The following is a 25,936-nucleotide window of genomic DNA, read 5'->3' on the forward strand; positions in this document are numbered from 1 at the left end:
AGTGGTATCATTTGCAATTTTTGTATTCAGCTGATGTGGCAGCTAAGTATTTTCCTGTAAATAAGCACTGTATTCTGAAACAAACTTAATGCACATCTCACACAGCCAGTGATACCCATACTTGTTAAAAATCTACACAGTAAATGTCATTTAACTAATATTGTTAGAATCTTTTACCTGTATTTTTATGTTATTGATAAAAATAAAAAATAAAAATCACACAATTTGCAATAGTTGCCTGATTTATTTTTTTGTCGTTGTTGCTCCCCATCCCCCCTTTTTTTTTTCCTAAATCACTATCAAAGAGACAAAAGGAAAAGCTCAGGAAATTTAAACCGCTAAGATTTCTTTTGCCCAGTATGACCTAGGTCAGCACTTCCAACAAAATAGCATCACCCTCCCTTTCTCTGCTTCCTGCATGGTCTCCTGCATGCAAACAGCACAAACACTTCTGCAACCACACACTGAGCCACACTAAAGATGTAAGCTGGTTAAAGCACCTCAACACAAAAAAAGTTTCTCCATCGCCAGTCATGCTGCCCCTGCATAAAGGTATGTGCCACACAAGAGGGAACCAGCATAACCACAATTTCATCTCTCACGTTCTGCAGTCCTGATCTACCAAATAATTAAAGACATATTAGACTTTATGAAGTTCGATGAGATTAAGACATGTAACTTAGAAGAGAATCAGATGTTAGAAGCAATTGAGATGACTGTCCTGGGTACATCATGATCAGAAACTGTTAACACTTTGTCTCCTCGATTCTTATCAGGACAAGCAAAAGTGTTTCCACCATTAAATGCACACCCTTGTGCAGAAACAACATAGAGTATTTGATTAGTTTATTGTACACTTTACATATTCAGTGACCATTAAAGGAAATTAAAAATAAAATTCCCCAAACAACCTAAGAGGCTAAGAAACACAGATCCAATTTTTCAAAATTAATTCAGTATTGAGGAGAATACCATACTTCGGATTTTCAGCTCGACAGTTGTGAAATTGAAAATAATCAAAATAATGCCTCCCTCCTCTCCCCGCCCCCCCTTTTTTTTTAAACCACAAAAGGATAAAGTTAGGTTTCATCAAAACTCTTTCTGGATTCAGAACAGCATTTCTACTCAAAACCGAAGAAACTTCTGCTCATCAGCACAAACAGTCAGATGCTAATGGCACTCTCTGGTGCTACAGGAGGCACATCTGCTGGCTTCAGCTCAGAGACTAAAAGCCAGGGAAATACCCAAACAGAGGGCTGCAGGGAACTCTTAGGTGTTCCGCATTTAATTTCTTTTTGTAGAGTTTTCCTGATTTGTATAAATCGTTACATATTCATTGAGTCAGGAACAAACACACACGAGGCCTTTGTAGTTCTCTAACAAAGAAACAAATGTGGAGAGCAAGAGACACGCGTTCAAAACCCTTCTCCAATTCTAGTATTTCCTGAACATCTCCAGAAGAGGAGACGTAAGAAAGCACTTTGTAGCATTCAACAACTTCCAATTTAAGGCACTCTTCAGAAAGACAAGATCTGAATTTAAAGATTTTACTTGAACCATTTCAGGCAAACACCTGAATCCCTGAATGTTGAAACATCTTTATTAAAACCTTTGTTTTAAAAATTTAAATAGATTGAAAGAATGAAAATGTCTCTGGGAAATCTGTTTTCATCTCTTTTGGTCCGTTGGCAGCTGACTTCTTTTGGCCCCAGAGCTACCACGTAAGCCTGCTCTTGGCCTACCACGCCTGGGCCTGTTATGTCTGCAGCGGTGGTTTCAGGATAGAGTGGGACTCCACATACAGGACCCACTGCAAGTCTGTAGAGTCTGACACCCCACAGTAGATAAGAAATCTCACTTTGCACTCTTGTACTCTTTCCTCTACTCATTCTGTGCATTCACTACTCAAAATATTCTTTCCACCCCCGAGGGAGAGGACTCTTCTAAAAATACATGGTGGACAAGCTCTGCTTTGGTCCAAATCACATTCCTGCAATTCTCCATTCCCCTCTTTACAGGTATAGGCATCCTGAAGGATTTGGGACTGCTGAAAACAAGCTAACTTAGAATCCCTAACTCAAAAGGAGACATTTGCCCCACTGACTTGGCCAGGATTTAGCGCTCTCATCACATCTCTGCAGGTACAGCAGAGCGAGGCAAACACAAGAGTAGTCAGAGAAAATGAATCTTAAAATCATCAGTCCCAAGGCAACCACTACGCCTACAAGCGTAATTTCTTTTTTGCTACCCTAGGTCATGACCCTCATCCAAAAGAGGAAGGAAAGAAACTGTCCTTTCATCATTATTTTAGCTATGCCACTGAGGAAAACAACACTGACAACACCATAAAACCACAGTGTAAGTTGCCACTGGTATTCCAGCCAAATGCTAATCACCACCATCAATTGTCTAATATTTCTCATTACCTCTTTAGTCATTCTAACAAATTCCACTGCAACTTACACGCGGTCTGATTAAAATCTTCTCTGGTTGACAAAGGGCCAGCAGAAAAAGAACCGAGCCCTCTCCTACCGCGTGCCGGACCACTCCATTTCCAGAGAGATAATAAAGTTGCATTAAAAGCCATGCACTAGATGAATGCCATTCTAATTTCAAAACCAAACAAAACCTACCAACTATGTCACCTGAAGCAGAACACTGATAAGAAATAGCCGGTGTATGTATTAGACTGTTGTATCATTAAAACTAGATTAAAATAAAGTAACACAGAAAACAATCCATTATGCATAAACTCAGTTACTTGGTTTTGCAAATACATCTGTAAAGCAATAACGTAGATCACATAAATATGATTTTAAAATATAATTAACAAATCTATTCATTTATGTATAACTTACGAAGGACAACATACTTCTGATGCAGAAGTCAAGTCAATGCAGGAACAATATAGCTCAGTGAACTGTACACCTTGCATCACACACCAATCTGGTACATGCCAACAAAGAACCAGCATTAACAAGATTAACCAAGGTTAGCAAGCAGCACTCGGGAGATCCTAAGTTTCAACAGAGTTGGGAAGAAAGCCAGGTGCAGCACCGTGGTGTCTCCATGGTGAAGCAGAAGTAGGAAAGGACGCCTCCTACCCACTGAAGGCTCACAGGAGCTCAAGGTTACCACTTACCGCAAGTGTTTTTGTAGACAAGGTCTACAGGTGCTTTAGCATGTCGCCTCAGTAATACTGAGCACTGTAAGCTTTTTAAATCTATTTATTGCTGGTTCTGCTGGCTCCTTCAACAGAATACCAGGCCACCATAAGCTCTAAGACCTTAACCCAAACATGGGATGGCAGGAACCCAGCATACACAGAGGTGACTAAAATCTTAGACAAGGAATGAAGTTCATAAATCCACTCCCCAGATTCAGCAGGGCTGGACTGACAATGAAGAATTACCTTCCACAAATACTATAATTACAAGTCTTCCACTGCAAGAGCAAGACACATTCTTATGACTAAAAAAAATAATAAATATACAAAACTTGCACTGCAGCAAGTTGCTTCTTTTCCTTTGCACCCTCTCCCCAAGGCACAACTGTGAGGCATGGTTTGTCATCCCACTCCTCTATCACAAGGGCTGTAACAAACATACAGGAAGAGGGGAGGGAAGATACACCACTAAATGGCATTCACTCGTTGTGTTTTTAATTAATTAATTAATTAATTTATTTATTTATTTTGAGAAATGCTTCAAAAGCGAGAATTCAATGTTTTTCTGTGTAGGGAAAAAATTTCACCGACTGCCATGTTTTCCATTTCAGGGTGTGATTAAATCTCTAACCCCTGAGCATAACTTTTACACTTAAATCTGGACATCTATATTATTACTTTTACAAATTAATCTTTCTCTTTGGAGGGCACCAGGAGGCTCTAGGGAAGCTCGTGTGTTCCAGTGATTCTTGACAGATCAAGCAGAAAATAAGGAGATTAAAAGAAGCAGGGTTCTCCACACTGACAAGTCAACCACCCACTCTCAGCGAGGCAGAAAAGGTGGCTTACAGGAACAAGCAGGTGTCAAATTTGGAGGAACTATCCTGTACAGGACTACAACAGTCAGCCCTTCACTGATGATCACTGACTGCTTTCACGGCACAGGAGGCCAGTGCTCCCACATTCATCTTTAACGTGACAGAGCAGTATTAGTGGGATGAGTTACCGATCGAACTTCAGGCCATACTCACTGCAGCGCTATGAAATGTCATTTCAAAGAGCAACACAAGCCTTGCAGGCAAAACATGCTGGTATCCACTTCCTTTTCTTAAGTCACAGCCATTTAAAAGCTGAAAAATTCAATTTGGAGGCATCACTCAATTCCTTAAAGCATTGCCGAAATGCTTTTCTGCTAAAAAAATACCTACAGAAACTGCACCTGTGCTCAAGATTTTAAAGTGCCAGAAACACTGCAATGCTGAAAGCAGTGCTAAGCACAGACATACACGTGAAATTCTAAGATAAACTGCTGCAAAACTTGTCGACCAGCTTCTCTTCCAATGCTGCTGCTTCAACGTCACCAAGCTTAATTGGTCGAACAGAAACAAAGACATGTCCCAAAGCCAAAGCAGGACTGAATGAAGCCCGCAGCCATACTTCACTTCAACAACTCAAGATAAGCACACATATAAGAGCTATATAGGTTCATACCCTAAATAAATTTTACAATCGCTTACAGTGTTATACACAATACCCAAAGTTATCTATTCCCCCTGCATTTTCCACATCCTGACTTCCAACTCAGTTTGTCAAAATGTGTAATTTCTGGTCATAAAGCACCAAATTGCTCCAGCTGCAATTACCTTACTTTCTACATAAAAACAACATTAGTCAAATTGCTTTGGACTTTGCCTAAATTAGGATCAAGCAGAAACAATGCAAGTAAAGACCTGGCCTCCTCAATATAAGGACCAAAACCAACATTGCATTCAACAAGGTCAGAATTTTAAAAGTTTGTAAAAACACATACCAAAGATTTCTATACCTGGCCTTTCATAGCCTGGAGCCTTTTATAGTCTAGAACCTTTTTACGCAGCAAAACATGATGTTATAACCACTCCAAGTACACAAATAACAATAACTATTATGGCTAACTAAAACACCAGGTAAAACGACAAAATTAATTGAGAAGAATCATTAAAATAATAACATCAAGTTATCAAATTCTATGCAGTTAATTGCATAGTCAATATTCCTATCCCTAATCTAAAATGATCTTGTACATCATGAACATCTTACAAACTCACACAAAGTTAATTTTTTTGATGATACGTACCATTTCTATGCTATCATTCAGAAAATCAAGTAATTGCAATAATCACGTACTAGTCTCTTGCGAAAAACAATTTTCTTCATTATAAATCAGATCTAGGGTCCCAATTATGCATAGACGTAGCTGTTTAACTCCAGAAAGAATTCATGAAACTGAAACAACAACATTGAACATTTCTGAAATTTTAAGATGGACTAGTAAATAATGCCCTCTGTGCTTTATCAGCTTGCTGAGGAGCTCCTTTAGTCTTTGAAAACAACTCTTTGTTTTGCTTACTAAATATGCACCTTGATCATAAGCAGCATGACATACCAGAACAAGGTTTTGGCTTGAAGGTATAGAGCTCAAAGTCTTAGTGGAAATGCTGTGTTTTATGTTGTTTTCTATGCACACTCATTTTTTTTACCCATCTTATGGAAGAAAATCTACACAACTCTAAAATCCACACCTTTATTGACTGGAAAGACTGAGGAAGGAAAAGAAGGTGTGGAAAGGAGAAGAAAGTGAGAGGACTGGACTCCAGAAGAGATGCTCTTGCAATTCCTATGTGATACACAAATGTACTTCTCATCAACCGAACACACACACAAAAAAATTGTTTTTGATAGAAAATATATTACAGCACAAAGAAAAAAAAAACTATTTAAGATAGACATAAGGATTTGAAACACTAAACATTACAAATATCAGAAGACACCCATATGCGCAGGCAAAATAAAATTAGAAAGCATAGTAACCTCCACTTTCATTTTTACAGCGTGCTTTTCCTGCATACAAGAAAAAAAACTCTTCAAAAAAAATAAATAAATAAATAAACCAATCTTGTACACATGCACACACACACAGGGTCACAAAAGCTATGAAAGAGATACTTCACATAGGATCCTGAGCAGATGACAAGCCATTAAACTTTCACCTTTAGGTAGTTATGATGATTTGATGTCTCTTTTATGATATCTCCCATTTTTTTTAATTAAAATCTACAACGTGTTTAACAAGCAATTCTTCCATCAATCTTTGATGTGTTTTACTTATAAAGCAATGACAGTTTTCAGTTCAGTCTCCTTAAAGTTCCAGAGAAACCATTTTCCACTCACTTGCTTTGAAAGCCATTAAAATAACTTGATGAAGAACAGCAGCAGGGGGCTAATAGAAGCCAAGGCTTAGTAACAATCTTTAGATTTTTCTCCTAAGACTTTCTCACAGACCCTCCTCACAAAGATCTTCAGGGCTTTTCATCCTCTCCTTTCTCCCCACCCCCCAAATATTAGTTCAAAGTGACAGATGCAACCAGCTCCAGGTTTTGCTGTTTTCTTAATTTCACTTTTACCTCACAATTGAGAAAGACTCCACTGAGATGGGATTATAGCAGTGGCTAGACCCTCCCCATCAAAAAAAAAAAAAATAAAAAAAAATTGAAGAACTCCAAAACATCTCCTAACTGGTCAACTATTCTGAAGGGAGCACTGGGTACAGAGAAATGTACCTGTTGCTTAAAAGCCACATACAACTCACATTCAATTAATTGAATTAATTAGTGATTAACTGAGTTGATTGGTGATTTACACACAGTTCTGCATTTTAGTACTTTATTTTGGAAACCTTCATAATGACAGCAATGCTGGAACAGTTTAAAACTTATGATTTAAACCAAAGAACTATGCAAGCCAACTGCAGATAATCTTTAACCTTTCCTTAAAAATGGGAACCGCCTGTAACAGATGGTTCAGTTCTTTGGTTATAGCATCATGCAAATGTAGAAATTAGTTTTACAGAAAACAGAACTATTAGGATAGTATTTAAGCCAGTCAGAATCAGTAGGGCATACTCTTTTTGATCTATGTTTTGTTGTGCAAACATTTCGTTTCCTTATTGTGGCCACTTGAAATACATTTTTTGCTGATTACTGACTTTGGGAAACTTCTGGGCCCCAGAACTCCAGCGCTTTCCTGGTAGTGCAGCTGCTGTACCTGGATGATAGCGCTGCGGTCCGAACACAGCACCTGGCGTTAGGGCACGGGACAGCCCCAATCAGCCCCAATTCGAGTTACAGTTGCCCATCTTAAAAATTAGAGGTACAGTTACAGTACACAGGGCTAGGCAGAAACTGGGTCTGAAGGAGGCCAGATCTCTGTTCTACCCTGTTTTCTAGGACTGAGGCAGCACTTGGGAGAGATTTGAGGTCAGGGAAGACAGATGGTGGGCATTTCCGTTGCAGCTCAGTCACCTCTTGTCCTTATATTGAGCTTTATGTTTTACAGTTGGTGACTCTTACAGTTTGTGTTTCTACTTCATTTTAGCAAGCTTTTACTTCCTCTTACAAATGAGAATGCATCATGGAATAACCTCCTTTATCTCTGACAACAGATCTTATCAGTGCTTTGTCAGATGGACATCAGCAGTCAGGCTTTTTGCATCTTCTCCTGCTAAAGTAGCACACCAAGAGTGCTAATGAGATCTACTTTTTTTTCGATTAAGTTTGCTTAAAAATGAAGATCAAAAACAGAATAGAAAACACTGTAGAAATTTTGTGAACTAACAGAGAATCCCATCAGTGAACACACAAGAAGTGTAGCTTTCTGAGATAATTGTATCATAAATATAGGAAAAGGATCCAGCAAGACCTGAAAACAAAGAAGTTCACGACACCAGAAGCAATATTCTCAGAACACCAACAGTTAGGTGTAATTTCTCAGAAGCACGAAATCATTGCACAAAATGAGAGGAACGTAAGGCTGGAAGGACCTCACAAGATCACCCAGCTCAACTCTCTTTTAACGGTGGCAAGATCAGACATATGTTACATGAGAGCTATATAATACATGCCAGATACGGAGTGTGTCTGAGCATTCCTCATCCAGAGCTCCCGTTCAGGCTGTTCTGTCACTGAAACTGCTCAGTTATTTCTGCAATTTTTGGTCTAAAATTAATAGTTTCTATGCTATATATGTAGTATCACTGTAATGTTGTTATGCTAAAAGTACACGACCTAGAGTTTGTCACAAATGCTACCACAGAGTAACCATTTCATTGAAATTACTGCTAACATTTCTCCTTTCTGTATTAAAGTATTCACGCTTGTGTCTCCGGGAGGGCAAACTTTTCTTTTCCCATATTTTCTATTTTCAGGGACAGCACATCCCTCACCTTTAGGAGTTTAGCCTCATTTCCCTATAATGTATTCATCACCACTCAGCACATCTGTCCTAGCAAATCCCATTTCCTGTTCTATTCATGAGGCCCAGCAACCTGGAGCTTTAGTGATTGCCGCCACACTTTTCCCATGGCCTTCTCACCTCTCCCCCCCCACGCCGCCCGCTCCCATTGTTTATCATCTGTTCTCCCCTGCTGCAAACTGCTGTCAGATGTTCACTTATCCCTAATCTTACTCGCTGCCTTTGATATTCTTTCTAATCCAACAACCTGTCAACTGGGGCATCAGCCCATGTCCAGGCCAGCTGCTCTGTCACAGGCCTTAAGATTCCCTCTCAGCTCCATGAGGTATTTAAAGGATTTTGACACAGCAACCACGACGTGAAACCAATAATTAATGCTGTTTTGAGCAGCGATCACGGCTTTAGTGTGACATGAGCTGACCACGAAGAAAAACTGAGCTTTACTTTGTTTAAACTTTAGTAAACTTCAGTATTACTATACTAACAAGACTTTGATCAATGTCTGGAGGACAATACCAAGAAGCCAAGCTTGGAGATGATAAAGCTTTGTTTTAAAGTTTTGAAGAGTAATTAATCCAAATGCAAGGCAGAGAGGTGGTGAATTTTATATGCCCACAGTGTAAAACATGCTTATTTATGCAACATCAGCTTGTTGTAGAGAGTGTTCAAAGCACAGGAGCTGACCATTCACGAGTTATAGATGAAGATAAAAATATTTTCTAAATACAGCAGCAGTTGAGGTAAAATCATTATTTAAAATGCAATTGTATTTTAAGAATATAATAAAGTATACTAGCATCCCATACAGGCCATCAAACCAAGCCATTTTAGAGAATATTCCCACTTACGGAGAATGTCTCATTTCCATAATATTCAGATTTGCTGTAAACACTTAAAATGTTACAGTGTTCATCTGCTTTAAAACATACCAAATACACATAATGTCATAGCTGAATGAAATAATGATTCAGATGACAGATTTTTGTACCGGGAAAAAGAAATATCTGCTATTTAAGCAAACATATGTATTTTGATCCAAACTGAAAAACAAATACAGCATTTAGTTGTTGAACTACATGAACACTATTTTATTTCTCAGATCTAACTGCAATTACTACAAAAGAAACGTTACCAAACAAGTCAAAAAAGCCTACTTTATACACCACAGTAGCCATATTCTACACGTAAAAAAAATACAAAAAATACAAAAAATAAAAATAAAAATCTCAATGATGGATTTTATAACGCGGTTCATTCACTTAGAACTAAACCACTTTCATTCTTAGGGCTTGTCTCTACCAGGACATCAAGAAAACGCATCTGAAACAAGCACCTTGATGAACTTGCATTCTGCTAGTTAAACCCCATTAAACCCCTGTGTGGACACAGTCATTCAGTTGAGTTTACTGCTCCCTTAGGGCATGCACGGGAAAGTTAACATGGATTAAGGTAGGGTATGAATTCAAAGTGCAGTGGTACTTTGAAAGTGGTTTAGTGTAAACAGTACCAGACTCTTTGTTGTAGAATGAGACGTGGAGTTAATCGGGAAGGTCCTGTGTAGACAAGCCCTTGCAGATGAGGCTACTGGAGTGGTACTGTCAAAGCCAGTGGTTTTCAACCTCTTCATCTTCTGGAAACCTGGAAACATCTTCCAGTGAAGCTGCACACCTTTGGTAGCACATGAAAACCTGCTGGTGATTGATCTGCTTCTCCTAGCTGACGCATGGACCACGTGCAGGCAGCACAACGGCCCTCACTGAGCACTTCATGAGAACTTGAGAAGCACTGCCTTAAGCTAACTACACCCCATGGACTTCCTCCTAAAACTTGGTCTCAACTTCATAGCTATTGCACAGTAAACCACCTAGCATACCCACTGATGACATTAAATGAGATTTTAATCTCATGGCAGTTGGACTCTGTGGTCTTTGTAGGTCCCTTCCAACTAAACTGTGCCATTCTGGTTTAATGTTCGTTTCTCTAGGTGCAAACATTTCAGCCCTGTGCGAGGATGATACAAAAGATGCGCAACACAACCTCATTCTTCCCAGTGATATTTGCTGCCATAAATTCATTAACGCAATGAAAAATGTTAAGTTTTGCCAAATAATTTTAATGTATTTACTTCAAACAACCCTATATTCACTTCTCAAAGCATGATGGATAAAGATGTTAAGACTAATATAGCACAATATTCACTGAAACAAAAAGGAGCACTGGTTTTCTTTTCAACTGTAGCTTTTATTTACTTATGCTTCCCATTTCCCGCTGTGGTAATTCATAAACACCTCATTCAAAAATATCTTGTACAAATTTCCAGAGTTGAACTCCACGTACATAGCTCAGCCAGAAGCAGATACACCTGAATTTCTTAATTTATTTTCTTAAACCTGTGCCCTAGTTGCAAAGAAAACTGTTCCTCTCAAAGCAAATTACATTCCTCAGTATTTTAATTCCCTAATGCTGTTATTGCAGAAACTCCACAAATCTTTTCTTCCACCCGTACAGAAGAATCATTCTGCACTTTAACCATAGTTTCCCGGTCAAAACAGCAGCAGCCATATCAGTCAGATCAAAAATTTTTCTCATCCAGGATCCTACCTCTGACAGAAGCCAAGATGCCTGAGGAAGAATATATTGTTAAAACACACTCAGCCTTCTGCAATTTGCAGCTCGGGAACTTCCTGAGCTAGCAGCAGTATGTTTAAGATTAATATTATATACTGACATATTAGACTTGACAACCTGAAGAAAACGAGACAAATTTCACAGCAAAAACAGCATCACCTTTTATTGCACTATTGCTTTGAAAAAATGAACTGCAAAATAAATGTATTACTGGGTTGCTTATTTCCTACTGCTAGAGCCTTTTGAAGATTCAAGTGCAGACTTACTTGTTTGAACAGGTAACTTAAAAATCTGTTTACTCCCTCAACAGCATCATTTTTAACTGTCAAAATAGGAAAGAATGTTTAATGTTTATAAAAAAGCAGATAGAAGTTCCAGAGAATATTTCAGGCAGCTGGGCACATTCATGTTGCTATTACCATGTAAAAATTTTTTGAATGTAAAATCAGGTTGTTATTATTGCTGTAACACTGCACAGCTTTGCTCTTTTCATCTTCAAAGTTTTCACGACATAAATGATACAGCCTTTGCTTCTCCTCTGCATGTATGCAGCTTATCACAGAATCAGGGTCTTAATCTTCATGACATCTCCAAGTCAGTTGAATTGTAAAGGCACAGCAGCAGAGTGGTTGCTTATAGTCACAAAAGAAAGACGTATCAAATCTCAGATTAGAAATAAGACATTCCTTATTCACTGATGAATCGCACGCTACTCCTGAGGTACATGATAAAGTTCATTGTGTGTTAAAATCTACCACAGTCTTGAAAATTACTTTAGAATGACCGTAAAGCTTTGAGATTATAATTTAATTTTGTTAACACATAATGAAAACACCTTGCATTAAAATGAAATCAAAGGGAGCAGTTTTCACATGTCAAACTTCAAAATAAATTATTCTAAACATTAAATTGATGGAAGAAACGCAATACTCAGGCACTGAGCAGGACTGAATTGCAGAAGGGACATGAAGCTCCCAGGAGCAAAGAGCTCCAGTTCACCATTATTGGTCATCTCTAAAATCCATATGCAGAGTTTTTCAGGTTTATCCCACACCAGTGAAGCAGATGCCCATTCACCATTTCACAGATTTGGAACAGAGCCTCACTCACGTGGATGCTGGAAGAATTAATGACAGTTGCTATTAGCCTAGTAGCAAGCTTCTAAAAGCTCTTGGACAGAATGAATGCTTATGTTTACACAATGCAAGGAAACAGTGGCAAGAGCTCCCTTGCCAGAACAACCTTCAAAAACAAGGCTATAGGAGCCTGGGCTAGATCCACAAAGGCTTTGGTATGTGAGCTTTGGGGCAGAAGTTTCTTGAAGTGCTCAAGGTGTTGTTCCCCCAGCAAGATGCTCTGCCTCCCCTGGAAGGATGCTGTCCCCAGCACAGAGGTCACCAACAGGAACATGCCAAGTCACTTAGTCCTGTGCAAAGCTTGGTAATTTTGCTTAAATGGCTAATGAAGGTGGGTTTGAACCAGAACAGCAGAGCGAAAACTGGAGCAAAAACACTTTTGCTTCTGCTAAGCCTCAGAGGGTAATAACCATTAGCGCAGAGACAAACAAACACGTGCAGTAGCAACTTCTATTACTACAGGAAGATTTACTAGAGCTCAGAACTAGTAAAGTCTCTGCTCAGGCATTTATTAAGACTACAGTGAATCCGGATTCCCATTTGGGTACTCAGAGTTGCCCCAAATCCTGACAACTGCTCAACTGTTACCACTCAGGGTCTATTTCATCCCTGAGACTCGGCAGGATTCTTAACCTTTTGCGTGCATGCGTGTGTCTATCTGGTATGTAGGCCAGTGTCTGGCTAACCTACACAAAAGAGAGCTGAAGATTTACACACAAATGTGTTTCCCAGCAGTGAGAGCACTCTCCTGTGATGTGGGAAGCGATATTAATTGAAGCAAGATCTTGCAGCCTGACTCTACCACATCCCAGGGAAATGCCCTAGCCCTTGGGCATAGAGTTAATCTCTCATTAGCCATCCCTCTGGTCTCTTGAATAAATTATTTATGAAAAGCAGAAAAACTTCAATAGGAAAAAGTGAAAAGAGATTTACCATGGAGTTCCTGGTAGAGAAGCCAATTCTCTGGGAGGTGATATATGTTTAAAAAAAGGGCCATTTTAGGCAACAAATCAATTTGCACTTTGGGGGCAAGTATGCATTAATAACAGCCAGATGCTATCCTATATGTGAGATAAATGAATTCTTTTCTTTCAGCACCAAGCAGAACAAAAATATGTAAACAGGGTTCCTACCGACAAAACATACAGCATATTCATTAGGCTGCATGAGGTGCCTTACCCTTCTCTGAGCACCACATCCCCCTTAAAGTAACTTGGATTAATTGACTGAGGGTCCCCAGTCAAGAAGAGGGTTTACAGCTGAAAATCCCAAGCACAAAGTGAAGTCTGTTCGGAGGTGGTAAATGTCTATTCTGAAGTACATCCTTTTAAACTTTACCTTACCCCTCTGCATCAGTCCTAGCCAACCCTGCCTACAGTTTGCTGATTTCTGTGACTCCTTTGCTGCACTTATTTCTTCGTTTGCACTGTACGAAGACAGGACAAATCCTTTAAAAAAAAGTGGCTGGTACAGCGATGTGTCTGGAGCCAGGCTCCTCCCCACACTGTGGATGTCTAGCACCACGCTGCCTCTATGTGTGCATGATTCAAAACCTACATTTTTTTCAAAAGGGTATACACTTACTTTTCTTCTCTTTGAGAAACATGTAGAAACCATTCCTTTCATTTAAAACACTATCAGCAGGCAGAAGGAGAAAAAAGACCTCATATGAAAACAAAAACATCTCATGACCTTCCGTTGGGAGAGTAGATCCGCCACGGGCACAAATTGCAGTAATTTTGGGAACTGCTAAGAATTACGACAAACCCTTCTCCATCCAGAATCCTGCATTCTTCTCCTGATCTTTTGGAAGAGTATTTCTATATAACCAAATATAACACATTCAATCCAAAAGATGATTCAAGCCTTCGGAACACAGGTAGACTTAGGACTAGCACACAAGTCTAAGAAGTTGACATGAAAGTAACATGAAAGTAACCACCAGGCCTGATTCTAAGTACACATAACTCTGTTCCTGCATGTGTCCACAGCTCCTTGTCTGAACATCCAGATACCCAGGCAGAAAATTCACCTGGCCAGAACACTAATCAGATCTTTTGGCCTACGGTTTTGCATGCGTTAAGTGTCTCTGATGAACAGATGAAGGCCACCTGAGCCTCTGGCTCCACTCTCCATCAGGTGTGACACAATCTTCTTCAACCGGGACATGCTTACAATCATTATTTCCTCACCAGTTTAGATTTAACCCCTCTCATGGATCACTTTCTGATGTCTTGAAAACTTCTGGTGGTCTGCAAACCAGCTAGAGCAATGGTGGCCTATGACTCAGTTGGCTACAGACTTAATAGATAAAACCAGACTTGCACAATTAACTGTGATATGGCTCATCTGTACTTAAATTTTACATTTCACTTTTAAAGACTTAACTGTTTTAGGTATAGTGATGAGATCCAAATTACCTCTGAACAAGTAGTGTAATTTTCAGATGAAATATCTAAGAATCCATGCTATTACTTAAGTATCCATGAATGTTTAGAAACAATCTTCAAGTCATATACTGTTTGTAAAAATTCTCTCAATTTCCTATTTGTACAGAAAAATAGTTGTAAAAAAAACAAACTAATAAAGTAAAAAACACTGATTCTATCTGTATACCTCCCTGGACATAGGATTTTGTTGAAATATCAATATCTATTACAGGAATGTATCTGTTTGAGAATAGATTACAAAATGATGACCTGTAAGGCCTAAAATATCCTTCATCAAAATTATATTTAAAAAATTAAGCATCAACGAATCTTCTTCAGATTACAATGAATTACAGGGGACATGTTATTGTTTCGTAAACAGCATCCAAAATACCACCTCCAATTACAGCACTATGCCATGTATTGCATTAAGAATCCGACTGGTTTCGGTTTTCATAATGTAACAAATGCTATTATTTAAACTTTCTTCACTTAGATTATTCTGTTATTCACAAAGACTTTTTTATTAGATTTGGGTTAAGTTCAGCAAGCAGGTGCAGGAAATTTGTGGAGAGGGGTAACTAATTTACTCTAAGATAGAGCACCAATTAAGAACTGGGAAAAGGAAAGGTTTTCTTTCTTTCTTTCTTTTTTTTTTTTTTAATTTACTTTTTCCAGATGGTGATTTAAAAAAAAAAAAATTGGAGAAGGAAAAGATCCACTCACCATAAAACCATTAAGATCAAAGGCTTTATTTTTTGAAACCATTTTCGGCTTTAGATAAGCGGTGGAATTTTCAAAATTCTTAAGCAGATCAGGCACCAAACTCCCCTACATTTTAGGCAAACAGTTTAAGTATTTACTGGGGTTTTTGGCAGGCCCAAACACCTTTGAAACAATTAGTCAAATAACTAAAAATATTTCACATTTCCTTTGGTTAGTAAGTCAGTTTTTAAATACAAAATGTGTTTTTAATAAAAGTAGGGCCTGTCTCCTGGGTCAGGTGCAGACAGTTGTGCGCTCATTCAGTTCATGCTCTCAGGAGGCTGGGCCCAAGGCAGTTTCTGCACAAGTGCCGTATAAACAGTACTTTCACCTTCTTTTTAGGAGTTTTGAGGCCAAGAGAAACAATCTCTGCCCTCAACCAGCCCCCAAACATTCATCCCTAACCACCATATTACCACTTCCCCTCTGCACTTGTTTAGGAAAAAGTTAACATGTTTTTTTTTTGGTCAGATTAGGTTTGCTCTGGACCAGCTCCCCAGCCCAGCTCCCCATGCTGCTGCACAAACGCTTGCACAAGGAAAAGAGAGGAAGTCAGAGCAAGCAGCAAGACTTGCAGAAAGGGCAAGTCTTGGTGGCAATGCCATCTCTTGTCAAATCACAGCATACAAACAAGTACATCCTTATTTCTTAACACAGTCATCATGTTTAAGGTACTTGTATTCAACTAAATTTAGTTTTACAATACTATTCCGTACATTTTAATGGAATCCCATTTTCCAAATAAATAAAGCACAACTCAAACAAAAATGAAATCAACATTAACAAGTAAGACTTGTCAGTTACAGGCTAAGCCAGCAGAAATTGACAATATGAAAAAATGGTCAAGTTTCCTTCTAACACATAAAAAGAAATAGTTAACTTGGTGTAAAACGTACAGCTGTTTGCAAATCTCTGTTTCCATTACACCAATCAATGAGAAGAGAGATTTCTTTAGGGAAATCACATAGAAATATAAAACAAGGTAAAAAAGTCAGTTAATCTGTATTGATGCAAACTATTTCAACCCTTGCTCAACCTTTTCTGCATCTCATCTCACTGTTGGGCTTAAACACCTCCGCTGTGTGCATTCCCTCTTCTACCTGATGTGTTCAGGAGCAAAAAACAAATAAAAGTTAATGAGAGTGAAACGTGGTCCACATTTATTTCTAGGGTTGTCCAAGCTTTTTTTTATTTCCACTTTCATCCACCTCCCTTTCTGTGACACTGGAGCCACCACTGTGAAGTAGAGAAACAACCAGTTCTGTGCACGACCTCACTCGCAAAAAACGTCCCTCATGGAAAATTTGGCATTTTAGACCACGAGAAAGGACTTCCACGTTACGTCTCGCATTCCTTCCATTGTTGAAGGCTCCCATTCTCTGGGATCCCCTGGAAGGTGATTCATGTTGATATAAACATTGTAAGGAAGAGGATTTCCTTCCACCGCCTCCACGTGCCTGCGGCGAGGCTGGCCGTACGGCGCAGTTGTGCAACTCGGAGTCACGTCAATAACCCTGCACACCGAGGGCTGCCAACCAACAGGTTGTGCTCGCAACCCTCGGCAGGGAAGCGAAACCTAAATTAGGGGGTGCCCTGCTGCAGGTCAACCCCAAAGAGAGGGGTTGAGGCAGGCAGGATGCCACGGGAGGGCCGGGGCTCGATGCCCTGCAGAGGCGGCGGGGAGGGCGCCATGAGCCTGAGGCGCACCCGGCTCCGAGCCGAGCCCAAAATGGCGGGGGCGGCGGGCGGGGAAGGGGGGGACACGGCACCAGAGGGGCCCCCCCGGGCAGCCTGCCCTTCTCCTCCGGCCTCCCTCCGCCCCACCGAGGCGGGAGAAGCCCGGCTGGGGCGGAGGGAAGGGGAGGAGAGACGGGCAGGCTGTGAGGGGAAGAGGCAGGGCGAGCCTGAGCCCCCGGCGGCACTCACCTGCCGGTAGCAGAGGCGGAAGGGCCGTAGGTAGAGGGAAGAGGTGCAGGGCTGGATCGCCAGCTCCTCGATGGCCTCCATCCCGCCGGGGGCAGCGGCCGTCAAGAGGAGGAGGAGGAGGAGGAGGAGGAGGAGGAGGAAGAGGAAAAGGAGGAAGGGCAGAGGAGGAAGGGCAGAGGCGTGCGCAGCCGCTGCCGGCCGGCCTGGGAGCAGCAGGCAGGGCAGGGAGCGGTTTCACCCCGAAACGGGGGTGCAGAGGGGGCTTGTCGCGTTGACATGTTAAAATACCTGTTTGTAAAGGTGTTTTCTCAAACTATTTGCGACAGTTATCTCCAAACGGGGTGTTGATACTGCTGAGGGACTCCGACATTAAACAGAAACTGGGCCCCGTCCTCTGGAGAACTGAAATAAGTGTGGAACTTTGTCCGAATTGCATCCCCATCCTGGCTGTGTGTCAGGCTTTGCAGGGTGCCGACCTTGATGTTAAAAGCCCGGTCCCTTACATTTACCTGTGTGGTGTTTGTGTGTCAAAATGGAATCATATCAGGGCCATGGAAAGCATGGCTATGAATACATGCTCATTTGTACCTTAAAACATATAAGGCAGTGCTTCTTAGGCTTGTCCTCATGACCAACTTCTAGTCAAGGCCACGCAGGCAGCCCATGGCATAAGAGCAAAAACCACCTTATTAGGCCCATCTGGCAGTTTTTAGCTACAAAGTTATGAGATAATTACTTTCTCCCCCTTCATATTTTTTTTTTTTTTTTTAAGCAAATCACTATTAGATTTAACAACCTCCTGGTCTTTTGGACTTTCTGAAGTTTGATCATCATTATGTAACATTAGGTTAGATTCCCTTTGGTATTTTAATGTTCCTGATAATGTTTTTTATAGATTCCTGAGCAACAGAGCCCACAATTTGTCATGGTTATTTTCTCTGACTTGTGCTCACTTCACATGCAGAAGTTCCAGTGTACAGCTATTTTAGTTGCTGTATAAATTTAATTATTTGGTCGATACATTAACTGCACTGAGAATAATCTGAAATCCCTCCCACCTGTTTCTTTTTTTTTTCCTCTTCTAATCTACTACCACTGCACCAGTAAGAAAGTTTATTGTTTTCTAATGTAGCACTCAGAGTCTAAACAACATGGCTAAAAAGAGGATATTCAGCAATTACAAAGCTCAATAAAAGTAGGTGAGGTAGCACTTCCATTGCAGAACGTTTACCATCGGTTCTAATAACACAAGTGACAAAATAATAAAATGTTTTGTAGGACTGAAAAGTGTTGTGTTCCAAAAAGCATATTTGGAAATCTCTCATGACAAATAGACAACTAAATGTATTTTATTATCTACTTAAAAATATTGGTTTAATTCTATATTTGCGTCATTGGATATGTCCCTGTATTTCCTTTTTTTTTTTTTTTTTTTTTTTTCAGAATGATCTTGAGGTCATTCAGAGCTCCTGGGAACTTAAGCTATATTTTGCTATTAAATTATTTCAGTCTTCCAAGCCCAATTTAAGTATAAACACAGTTTCCATGCATAGCAAGTTTACAGTATCTCTGTTTGCTTATGTTAAAAGTTACCCAGTACCCAGGTCGGCTCAGCCAGTGAGATTGTGCTCTTCAATAAACATTCTGACACCACTTTAAGGTTTTCAGTGTGTGTGTGTTTTTGGGAACATGTCATAGTGTGTGATGGATGGTTTATTCCATTCTTAGTCTTAGGTGGGAAGCTTTTGGGGTTGTGATATGTCACAGACCTGATCTTGCTAATGTACCTGGAGCAGTTGAGCACAGTGTCACAGGAAAAAACGTTTTGGGGTGCTCTAGCATTGCAATCGTGATAGAAAGTTAGAGAGTTCTTTATCGGACAGTGTTCTTTCTGAATGTGACAGCTGAACTAAGGATTTAACAGTCTGAGATTGAGAAGCTGGCTTGGTGCTACCATTTTACAGGTGAAATCTGAATGAGAAATTTAAAATATGCCCTGCAGTGAGACTACTGTTGAGCAACTGGACATGAATTTGTTACAATTCTTCATTAATGCCTAGATACCCCGCATAGCAAGTGGCCTTGACTTTGCTAGTCCAGGAACAATCCTGAGAAGGGAATGACCTGCTCCTACTTACTCCCATGAGCAGTACTCAAGGGGAATAACTTACCTTTCGATGGATGAAATGCACTTCTGCTTTCCTGTTTTCCTGCACTGCTCATGTAGCTTGCCTATGGTAATCGGTGCAGTGACTCCGACCTGGCTGTAAATGCACTTACTTCACAAGAAGAAGCAAATAACAAATAACGAAGCAGAAATGCTGCACAGCAGCTCAGCTCTGAGGTCAGGATAGCTGTGCTCACGTGGTGCACACGAAGTTCCACTAGAGCAGAAGTGCACCCACCATGTGCTCACGACTTTTGCTGGGGTAACTTGATTCCAAAGGACATTGGGAGGCCGGGCATGTTTGCTCAGAGTGCTGCCCCATATGGATTTATTACCTCAGATAACTATCACCTTGCAGATCTCCATACTCCTCTGTTGCGTGTTACTAGACATCTCTGCATGTTTGTCTGTGTTTTAAACTGGTGGTTTCATTCCTCCAAAAGCTTGAGAAAATAGACATTCATAATTCCAAGGTGTTCAAGTGCTGCACTAGTGTCTATTACTTTCAGTGAGATGACTCTGATGCTTAAGTTGAGGCAGATGTTTAATTGCTTGCAAAATCTTTTGGTTTCCATTAGTAATAGCCTGTAAAGTATCATTTCCCTTTCTCTGATACTGTCCCTAGATTATCAGTTCCCAAACTTCTTACATCCTAGGTTGCTCTTTGCTATCGCAGTTTCTTTGCAGATTACTACCTATGTTTACCATTAGACTCCTAATTAAAATAGGCACAGATGGTATGCTTCCACAGACTGATTGTCTTGTGCCATCACATCGTCCTTCCTAAGTTACTGTTAATTTGACTCACCCCAAAACCAGGAAGGTGTCAGAATGACAGGTTGCTTTTCATTGCATCAAATATATTCCTTTATCTTCCTTAGAAGTGGCTTCCGTACTATATAATGTTTTCTCACTTATTAAATAACATATGTAATGTTGCAATGAGTATTTTCCTGGATCTGATCTATTATAAATTACTAAAGTATGGATGGTTTACGGGCATGGGTTTTAGCAGGTCTGAGAACATTTTGTGTGACTGTGTGACAAACAGCCAGGTAAAGAAGTGCAAAAACATGAGTGCAAGTTCATTTGTTTCCTGGAAAGAAAGATCAGCAGATTAGGTTAACAGAGAGAGAAGAAAAAAGAAGTGTCCTGTCTGGAACTAAAGAGTCTTAAGGGAAGATTCACTGGGATTTCTTATAAAAAATGAAATGCTAACATTAGTGCTAAAAAGGAATTCTTTCCTCAGGGTAAGGTTCTTTGTTTAACAGACTTCTCTTTCCTTCAAAGCAATGTTTGCTCTGTGTTACATTGTGAGTAACTTTTATTACCAGCAAAATATCCAAACAAATTTTGTTGTTGTTGTTTAAAAAAAAAAAAAAATCCCCTTGAGGTTGAAGTTTTTGCAGACACAGTCCTTCCCTTCCCTTTAAACACACACAGACCTTGGGCATGTACTTTGCAGAGGGTCAGGTTGCATCCTTATTAGCAGTTTGTTTTATTGCTGTTTGCTTTGGGACGGAACAGGGAATGTTTCCTGCATGGGGCTGGCACTGCTGTCCCCTCTACCTGTGGCAGCTCGTGGAGCCACGCACACCTCGTGGAGCCTCTCCACCTGTGTGCCTGGGGATCAGCGTGCAGGGAGCTGGGTTTGTCCTTCACCACCTGCCCCAGCCCATCTGTTCAGGCAGCAGCCCCGCTGTTTGCCATGTGCACCAGGGAATGTCCCTCGTGGCACTTCCCTCTTCCTGCTGGAGCTTAGCAAAGCGCCTGAGCTGCTGGGCTCCTTCGTGCACAGTTAGGTGGCACATTTCCCACAGTGATTTTGGTGTGTGAGTGTGTGTGTGTGCTAGTAAATTCAGTCTGTCCTTACCAGGCACCATGGCATGGCCATCGCTTAACAAAATAATAATAAATAAATAAATAAATAATAATAATAATAATAAAACATCTCATCCAGAGCTTTTCTTTATCTCCAGATATTGCAGAGTATCATTATATATATACAATCTTATATTTCTTTTGATATCTGCGTAGTTACTAAGATACTGCGAGGATGAAAGCCTCAGCGAGTAGAGGCCAGCTGACTCGCAGTTCTCAGCTCTCATTTTTAAAAATTATTTCCAGCTCTCGTGGTTACAGGAAAAAGTCAGGAAATGTAAACTACGGTAAATCTATGGCTTGTGAGCCGTTGCACGCAGGTCCTGTGCCAAGGAGATGGCACGTATTTAGTAGAAAGGCTTTGATGTTGGGGTGACAGATAGCCTGAGCCCATGACTCTGGGCAGAACAAAGCCAGTAGAGGCTGCCGAGGACCCAGCTGCATGCCCGGTTCAGCATCATCCAGCCTCAGGCAGCTGGGATGCCCGCAGAGACATTGTCTTCTGCCTGGAAACCACTCCCAAAACGCCCTCCTCCCCAGCTCCCTGGACCACATGCAGTTTTTGTTAAGATCAGATAATGGTATCAGGGAGGTTGGACACCTTGGCTGTAAATGCTTAGTGTGACAGGTGGATAAAAATGTCCAAAATCTGGTATAATTTTTGATTTTGTGTTGGGAAACCTTCCGGCTGCCACCACAAAAGCTTGTCTTCTTCATGTGGGCCATCTTTGTGTTGCCACAGAGAGCTTAGTTGTGAGCACCTCTCCGGGGATCAGATGCAGGTTCTTTCCATAATGAAGTGGCTGTTCTGAAGTTTGCCTTCTGAAGTTTACCCCCTAGGCTCCTGCAGAAAAGCAAGCCTGAAGCTGCCAATATCTAGCTTTTAATTATTATTCAGTTCTGGGGCATAACCACCCTGGTTACATTCATGAAAGTCAGGAATCGTGCTTATGCAATTGTTCTGGCATTGAAAATAGAGCCCTAGAGAAATTTGTTTTTATTTTAGTAGTAACTTTTCTGAGAGACTTATTTTTTTGTTGGTGCTGTTTTAAATAATTTACATTTCCATTACTAAATATAAAATCAGAGGTCCGTGCTGCAGTACATAACAGTATGTTCCAACCATTTTATTTACCATCAGTTGGTTCAGAGGTGCTTTAATCACATGAATAGCCCCAGTCAGAAGAACTCGGAGTAATTATTCCTGTACGGGTTTGCAGAATTTAGTTCATAAGGACTGAATGCGTGAGCAAGACAGGAACGGTGTGTGGTATTGCTGGTGTGCACCACGCTGAGCTAGGGGAATATTTCAGTTTGCCTTCCTTAGATCTTACCATTAGCTACTGTTTGCTTTCAGAAAACCAAGATGTGTCTCTTTTAATGAGAAAACGACCTTCTTGGTCTGTACTTTGCAAAGTCAAGGACTGTCTCATGGCTATAGTGGAAAGCTCACCTATGTCAAGGAGAACAGCACCATTTTCCAAAACTGCTGGAATTTATCCACCTCCCAGGGGAATGAACGGCTGATACAAAGCTTTTTTTTTTTTTTTTTTTTTTTAGTGCATATTGTCATTAAAATTCTTGTACAAAATACAGTAAAAAAAAAAAAAAAGAGAGACGTATTCTATATAAATACAGATACAGATACCATGACATGTAAAATTGGTCTCTAAAAATAGTGAGGGAAAAAAGCTCTTCAACATAAATATGTAACTAATATGTCAGTAAGACAGTTCATAAGATATTCATAATAAAATATGACAAGTTGCAATATGGTATAAAGTAGAGAGAGGGAGGTGAGAACATGGGAAGTAAATTCTGATTCCTAGCTATTCAGCTGGGGGAAGAACAAACACATAGCCTGTGAAAAAATAAGAAACAATATGCATGCAAAAATCAGATGCTTTTTAAATTATTTTTAATTACTATCCAACAAATGTTGCCTACAGCTAGCAGAGTGAGAATGATTAGAGAGAAGACTTTGATTTTTCAATAAGCTCCTCTCTAATGAGGGAAAAAAGAAAATGATAACACCTTGTTGTTTGTGTTACAGTACCACGCACAGCTACAGTCTGGGTCTCATTATGCCAGAAACTGTGCAAATACAGGTAGAAAAATGGTGTCTTTCCCAAAAGAGCTACAAACTAATTTATACAAAGGAGCAAACAAGACTAGCATAACATAATAAGGAACAGCTGAAGGAGGGTAAAGGAGTAAGAAGAATCTGCTTTTGTTTGGCCCGTATGTATGCAATAGAGCTGTAAGGAGAAAAGTATTTTGATTTCTCCAGGAACCTTGATGTTCCAATAGCTGGAAATTGTCTGTGAAAAGGACTGGAGCCCAAGCTGTTGGATGCTTGAGTGTTGGCCGTGGCTCCAGCCATGACCCTGGTATCTCGGAGCTCTCCAGTCACCGTGACACTGTGCCTGGTAGCCTGCCTTGGACTGCAGGCATTAAAAGCCCAAGGGTCCTTAATCTTCAGGCAGTTTGCCTAGCAAGATTTGTTGAAGCTGTGGGAGCTGGAAGCCCTGGTCCTCAGGAGACTACCAGCTGGGCTGCTCAGAAGCCGGGGGCTGGCATAGCTCCAGTGGAAGCCTGCCTGTTTTCCAAAGGAATTTAATTGAATACTTGTCTGTATGAAACATTTCTCTTCGGTAAATTGAGACATTCCAAAAGAAAAATATAGTTGGAGAGTTATTTTATTATTTTTTTCTACCAGATGTAGGGAGCAGGTACATGGCTTTTATTCTGACATGTATAGACATAAATATCTATGTAATTTATGAGAGAATAGTAAGGAGTCACAACTGGCCATTTCCCTGCCTCTTCTTCATTAGATGTACAATCTTATTCTCATATTTATTAGTATTGCAGCAGTGCTTAGGAATCCAGAGCTTTATTGTGCTCATCAGTATCAAAACGGAACAAAACAGCCGAAATGCTTTTGAGAGATTCTTGTGGTTAGAAGTGAGTTGGAGGAGGGCTCTGGGGAAGGGCAGGCTCAGCTCTGCACAACCTAAGGGAGCGTAGCTTTCATCCGAGTGTGAGTGTGTGAAAGGCAGCGTAGAGAAGGGATCTGGGAGCATTGCAGCAGTGGAGGAGGTGGGCAGCTGGATTTAAGTGCTGGAGAGTTAAAGTCAGGAAGCAAAACAGGGGTCAGACTGATTACATTCAGGTGGTTTGGCAACGAACTTGGAAGTAGCTGAGCTGATCTGTTGTTGAGAGCTTGCCGGAAAGTTAGAGACCGGTTCTTTGATCACATGAAGGGCTCTGTAAGAACTGAAGTTCTAAAAAAGAAATCCTAGCCGTCTTAAATTGGACTCTCAAAACTGTTGGCATTGACATTTCCTAACTTTTGAGTGCTTGACTTTGAAACCTTGGCAGTGTTTTTTTTTAATAAATGTTGTGTGCATTTAGACAATACCAAGTCTTTGGTTCTAGTTCAGCAGCACCCACCCCCACATCCCCCCCCAAAAAAGAATAAAAAAAAAAAACACCTTTCCCATTTGTGAACCATCTTGCTGGATTTATTATTTTGTACTATGGCCTTAGAGGCTGCAGAGAAGGTATCCAGTGCATTTCAAGTGGAGATTTGGGCATTAGCATGCTCGCAGCAGAACTGAGCCCAAGGATATCCATCCCTAATCTCTGCTGATCTCCCGGAGCAGTCTGTTTTCACCTTACTTTTGCAGTGCTCCTTCTCTTAAAGCCTCTTCCTTGCCTGCAGCCTCCTCATTAGAAATCCTGCAGAAGGGAAGAGGCGGATGTATTAAAAGTTGGTAGCTGTCAAGAGACACTTTGTTTGGCTACCTGCTTGTGCAGGGCAATGCTGCACCTTGGCTGGCTAAGGCAAGGGACTTTGGGACCCGAAGCTGGCTCATGCTGTGCAGAGGATATTATTGCTTGTAGATCTATAGCTATTTGCTGTATTGCTTTCTTTTTGCTGAGATTAGATTTGGGATTCTCATAACTGGGTATGCTGTATGAAGAAAATGCCTTCCTTCATCAAGATCAGGAATTGCATGTTGTTTTAACAACAGTGTTCTACAGTAACTACTACGGTTTTCTACTCGGTATTTTAAAGATATACAATCCATGTATGCTAATATATCTGCATGAGAGATTGCCATGACTGAGAGCCAATCGTTGGCAGAAACAATAGAACAGACTCACAAACAGGTGGTTCTCATCACTGGATGCATAATGCTGTATGTATGCACTTAGCCTTTGCCTAACGCCCTGATCCTGCAGAGAATGTGGCTCTTTCTGGACATAAAATGGAAGCACTTGCTGGAGAAAGTGGCAAAGTACTTATTTCCCTGAGATGCTCCTCTCAGTAACTGGATAAATCTCTCTCACTACTTAGGTAAACCAAAAGCACATAATCTGTCATTGCTAAGGACAGCATTGCTCTTCTGTGTACCTAAGAAAGGAAAACGTATTTACAGTGAATGTAGATGTCCTGTTCTTCATTCATGTGTGACCAAATTCTAATCTCTCTCAGTCTGCCCTAAATCCAAAATAACCAACTGAAGTCAGTGCAGTTCCT

General features: G+C 40.5%; 1 protein-coding gene across 1 annotated transcript in view; it reads right to left on the bottom strand.

The window, feature by feature from the left end:
• NUDT14 (nudix hydrolase 14) overlaps positions 1 to 17,539 on the bottom strand; it is a 60,802-nt gene extending 43,263 nt beyond the window's left edge. The window contains exon 1 of the mRNA XM_084522278.1: positions 17,340 to 17,539. Coding sequence (XP_084378404.1) covers positions 17,340 to 17,420 — 81 coding nt within the window. The 5' untranslated portion in view covers positions 17,421 to 17,539. The remainder of the gene's footprint in view (positions 1 to 17,339) is intronic.
• Between the last annotated feature and the right edge of the window lie 8,397 nt (positions 17,540 to 25,936).

This window comes from Aythya ferina (genome assembly GCF_964211825.1).
Source record: "Aythya ferina genome assembly, chromosome: 5".
Classification (NCBI taxonomy): Eukaryota; Metazoa; Chordata; class Aves; order Anseriformes; family Anatidae; genus Aythya; species Aythya ferina.